Below are 5,178 nucleotides of genomic sequence, written 5' to 3' on the forward strand. Positions count from 1 at the left end.
CCCCAAAAAGCGAAAAAAAAAATTCTTTTAAAGAGCAGATCTTATGCAAAATCGAAGTAAATGTTTTATCTTAAAACGGTAACTATCTAATGAAAAAAGTAGACTGGATATGTGGTTTACATCCTGTTCTAAATTACAAAATGAAATTCATAAGGTGAGTTATTGGGATACGCGTATCATCTTCCATCTGATATTCATGAAGACTGTAACTTAAAATAATTTAATTTAACCAAACCAAAATTAGAAACATTTATTTCTGAAACCAACTTTATTGAAAGATGTCGCACCTTTGGCTTTCTAAATAAGTACATTTGTCATAATTTATTTGATCAAACTGATAAGTAAAGTTTGCCTTAAACATATAAAAGAAAGGTTTGTCGCCTATAATAACGCAAAACTCGGTGGTTTCCTTACAGGTAAGAACTTTTTCTTAATATAAACGCATGACTTAATGTTTTATTTGGGACAAATGTATTCTTATTATCTTAGTTTTATCTTTTATTATGACCACAAAAGCCAAATACAGCAAAACTTTCATTGACCATTTCGTGCAATCGTGTAAGGTATAATCTTATTCATTGTGAAATTGTCTTGGCGTACATAGTAAATAATTATAAATTACTTTAAATTCCATTTTTTATTGTTTCTTTGTATTTCTACCTGTCTAATTTTGTTTTGTGTTTGTTTGTCTGCTGATTTTTTATATACAAAGAGCGTTCTTCAATCTCTTAGGGCATTGAAAAAAATGTTTTACTGAAACTGCTTCCACCCTGCCTCTGATTCCAAAATGAATTGTAAACAAGAAGTACTCTAAACCAAAATTATCAAGATAGGAAACCAAATCACAGTAGATTTGCATGGGCACAGTGCAACACTGTTCAGTTACCACCGCATAATAATAAATAATACATTTATATATTTAATATTAAAATTGGATATGAGACACGTAAAAACAAAACATCCACGACCCTGATTATTTCGGCTTATAATTGCCTTAAAAAGGAATTCATTAAAGGAAGGTCGAACTTTTTTTTGTTTTTTGTTTGTTTGTTTTATTCATTCCATACAACATAATGGCCTTTATAAAAGAAACATGAAACGTAGTAAAACCAGGAACTACAAGAAAAGTAAAGTTTGCCTTAAACATATAAAAGAAAGGTTTGTCGCCTATAATAACGCAAAACTCGGTGGTTTCCTTACAGGTAAGAACTTTTTCTTAATATAAACGCATGACTTAATGCTTTATTTGGGACAAATGTATTCTTATTATCTTAGTTTTATATTTTATTATGACAACAAAAGCCAAATACAGCAAAACTTTCATTGACCAATTCGTGCAATCGAGTAAAGTATAATCTTATTCATTGTGAAATTGTCTTGGCGTACATAGTAAATAATTATAAATGACTCTAAATTCCATTTTTTATTCTGTTTCTTTGTATTTCTACATGTCTAATTTTGTTTTGTGTTTGTTTGTCTGCTGATTTTTTACATACAAAGAGCGTTCTTCAATCTCTTAGGGCATTGAAAAAATGTTTTACTAAAACTGCTTCCACCCTGCCTCTGAATCCAATGAATTGTAAACAAGAAGTACTCTAAACCAAAATTATCAAGATAGGAAACCAAATCACAGTAGATTTGCATGGGCACAGTGCAACACTGTTCAGTTACCACCGCATAATAATAAATAATACATTTATATATTTAATATTAAAATTGGATATGAGACACGTAAAAACAAAACATCCACGACCCTGATTATTTCGGCTTATAATTGCCTTAAAAAGGAATTCATTAAAGGAAGGTCGAACGTTTGTTTTTTTGTTTTTTGTTTGTTTGTTTGTTTTGTACCGAATTTTCCTCCTTAAAACTTTCTTCATTTAAAGTGTTTAAGGTAAAATTGCCAGTAAAAAGTATTACATTATGTTATAAAATATACACTTTCTTTTCAGCCATCGCGATAGGGAAATACAATGTCTACTATGATGGCTACAGTCGTAGTTTTAATGGTATTAATTAATTCGATTTTAAAGACGAAGGCAAGCACAACACCTCTTAAACCAGAAAATTACTCAACATTAATGGGCAATGGTTTTACCACTAAATATTTCAAGTCATTAAACTTTGATACCGAGTATAACAAACAGCACGTCGCAGATGTATACAACAGGGGATTCAGAAACTTGCGAATTAGATGTCGAGCCGATTTAGAAGGATTAAACATGACAGTATTTCTGAAGAACTTGGACACCGTTATAGATGACTGTCTAAATGGAGGTATTTATCCTGTAGTGTCTTGGATACATCACACAGCAGAAGCATTTGCCACCGAACAAGACAGATTAAACTATATAGACTGGTGGAAAACTGTAGCTACCAAGCTCAAAGACAAGGATTACAGGCTGTCGTATAACCTATTTACAGAGCTTGGTATTGATCACTGTCTAATGCATCCAAACTTGACGAAATCTGATTGCGATGGAAGTTTGAGAGTTGATACAAACAAGTACAATAATTGGACAGCCTCTGTAGTAACAGCAATACGTGCTACAGGTGGAAATAACGCTAAACGTATTCTCCACCTCGGGGCACCAAAGAAAACAGCGGACGGATTGGACCTTATTGACAGTAACATTTACAAGAACGACTCTTACATAATGGTAGAATGGCACAATTATGCTTCAGGGCCCAACAAAATTACTCTTAGAAATGGAACAAAGCACGAAAAATATTGGGAAGGAGACGGTACAGTCTTTGGACGTACAAATTGTGTAGCTAATATAGACAAGGGCAAAAAATACATGAATGATACGGGCTTGAAAACTTATTTTGCTGAATGGATGCCTATGAGTAACAAAAGAGGACACCTGAATGAGAGCGAGGTACTAGAGTTTGCCAAGTTTTTTATCGAGACGATCAAACCGATTCCTTGGTCACTTAACTCACTTCACAAATTCTATGACGTCAAGAAAAATAAATGGATTGATTACAATGTTGACATATCTGGACAATCTCTCAACATGTCAAAAATCTTGCAAACCATTATTGATGGAATGTGACAGAATGGGACATTGATGAATAAAAACAACCGCCTAATGATTTATTGAAACACTACTGTAATATATTTTTTTCACTAAAACTATGCTTACTAGCTAAATTATTTGTTACTAAGTATCATATTATCTAAAGTATAAGCCTGTTTTACAGTACAAAAACGCGCGACGATTTGAAAAGTCTTAGTTTATGTGACATATTTATGACATACGTTGCGAAATACATCATCAATCAGCTTTTTTACGGACCTTCCGATTCAATGCAGATCTAAGATATGAACATTGCTTTGTTTCGTTTTTTGTTTTGTTGTTTTTTTTTTCGCAAAATAATTTGAAATAATTGTTGTTTAAATGCATCGTTTTATTAGCATTGAATACATGTATACTTGTCTTTATTCCAATAAAGATTCTGCAGTATTTCTCGTTTTATTTATGCCATACAACATAATGGCCTTTATAAAAGAAACATGAAACGTAGTAAAACCAGGAACTACAAAACAAAAAAGTAGTCATGATTACGTTTCCGGGAAAACAAGAGTTGTTTCGTTTTAAGTAGTGACTTTTTCTGTCGTACATTGATCAGGTAGTGATATGCATTTTTTTCTGTTGTTGCTCTTTATAATTATATTTTGTCACTACAAAGAAAGGTTGAAAAAATCGGTTCTCATGGTGCAGATGGATACACCGTAAAGATCAACGATCGTTCATGATGACGACAATTTCTGTAGTGATGAATTCAATCATGCAGCAAAATAACCCTGTTCCAAAGTCTTAATTGTAGAATTCTAGCGAAGTACAAAAAGTCTGCTCAATTATGGCAAGCTCTGGCATAACGTATGAGTTGTTAAATTAAAACTTCATACGCAGGTGCTGAAAGGATGTTGCCACAGATGAAAGTAAAATTGACAATACGGAATGAGAAGTCATCGCAATCGTCGTATAGTTGAGGCAAAGTTTTCCTTTACCATCGATCTATGAATAAGGTCAAGATATGAGGCTGACGTCACAGTGTCTGTAGTTTCCTTCGTCTCAAGTTCAGTAGAGTAGATGCGATGATAAACTTTCCAAAACTAGAAATTTTAACGATAATACGTTATCTATATATGTCGGAAATTAAATCAAAGGATCTGTCTATATTATGTCCCTTAATTTGGATCAGATTAGCCATACAGTTAGTCTCATAAGAACGAAGGAATAGGTCAGGTGTGGAGGAACACAATTTAATCACACTGTAATGCCGACTGTTTATTGAAAATCTCGACCACCACACTGGACAAATATGTTAACGATTAAAATCCAGCGTTTTGAAAACATTGTCTTCGGTGTATTTGGCAAATGATTTGGATTCATTTTTACGTAGTATGAAGAATCTCTACCAAGTACTTCATATTTGTATCTAGGTGTACCTTCTTTTCTAGAGTAAAACGATGTATAAAGTTTTTGAGTCGTTATGACCCATTTTATATCATTTATTAAAATGAAATAACTGAATAAGGCCCAGTATTTAATTGCAATTTAATTTCTTTTATGAGATATCGATATCTAAACATCCTATACGTTTTGCTTTTTAAACATACTATAAGTTGTTTATTTAACCATAATAGCTTAATATTCTTGGTACTAAATATGGCAGACACAATAATGTGCTCCATTATTTTGTTAGAACCTGGAGGTGCTGGATTTAGCGTCCTATTACGATATTTATGGTTTTACAAAATGTTTTGTATCTACTTACCTGTTGGATCTTGAACGTCCTAGGTATTTGGTTCTAATGGTCGTAATAAGAGGTTAAAACAGTGATACAGCATAGTAAAATTTGTAATATTTATGTGATTAACTACATAATTTCTAAACTATAAAGTTTGTTATCTAATAAAGCTAAAATTTTTCTTCATCAAATAATATATTTTGCATTGAAAAAAAAAACAGTTTTACAATATGTTGTGTGGACTTGGTGGTAAAAGTTTTCGAAGTCCAACAGGAAGAACAGATTTTGATGTAAATAGATTATTTACTTCAGCATGTATCTTAAACTTAATTTCGCGCACGTAACATTTTATATAAACGTGAAAAGGATTCAGTTTTCTCACTTAAGTGACAAGCGTATTCCTACTTTTCAATCATG

The 5,178-nt window shown here is 32.2% G+C and overlaps 1 protein-coding gene across 1 annotated transcript; it reads left to right on the forward strand.

Annotated features, from left to right (window-relative positions):
• Positions 1-1,179: 1,179 nt before the first annotated feature.
• On the forward strand, positions 1,180-3,470 carry LOC148610222 (uncharacterized). Its single transcript, XM_088542456.1, has 2 exons — positions 1,180-1,202; positions 1,953-3,470. Exon 2 carries the CDS (start codon positions 1,974-1,976, stop codon positions 3,057-3,059), a length of 1,086 nt encoding a protein of 361 aa, XP_088398582.1. The 5' UTR covers positions 1,180-1,202; positions 1,953-1,973; the 3' UTR covers positions 3,060-3,470.
• The last annotated feature ends 1,708 nt before the right edge of the window (positions 3,471-5,178 follow it).

This window comes from Perna viridis, chromosome 8 (genome assembly GCF_037379345.1).
Source record: "Perna viridis isolate PV_CMFRI_1.1 ecotype Kerala chromosome 8, ASM3737934v1, whole genome shotgun sequence".
In the NCBI taxonomy this organism is placed as follows: Eukaryota; Metazoa; Mollusca; class Bivalvia; order Mytilida; family Mytilidae; genus Perna; species Perna viridis.

Excerpts from the sequence above, each read along its gene's own strand:
- LOC148610222 (XM_088542456.1), top strand. The coding sequence starts at position 1,974 with ATGTCTACTATGATGGCTACAGTCGTAGTTTTAATGGTATTAATTAAT.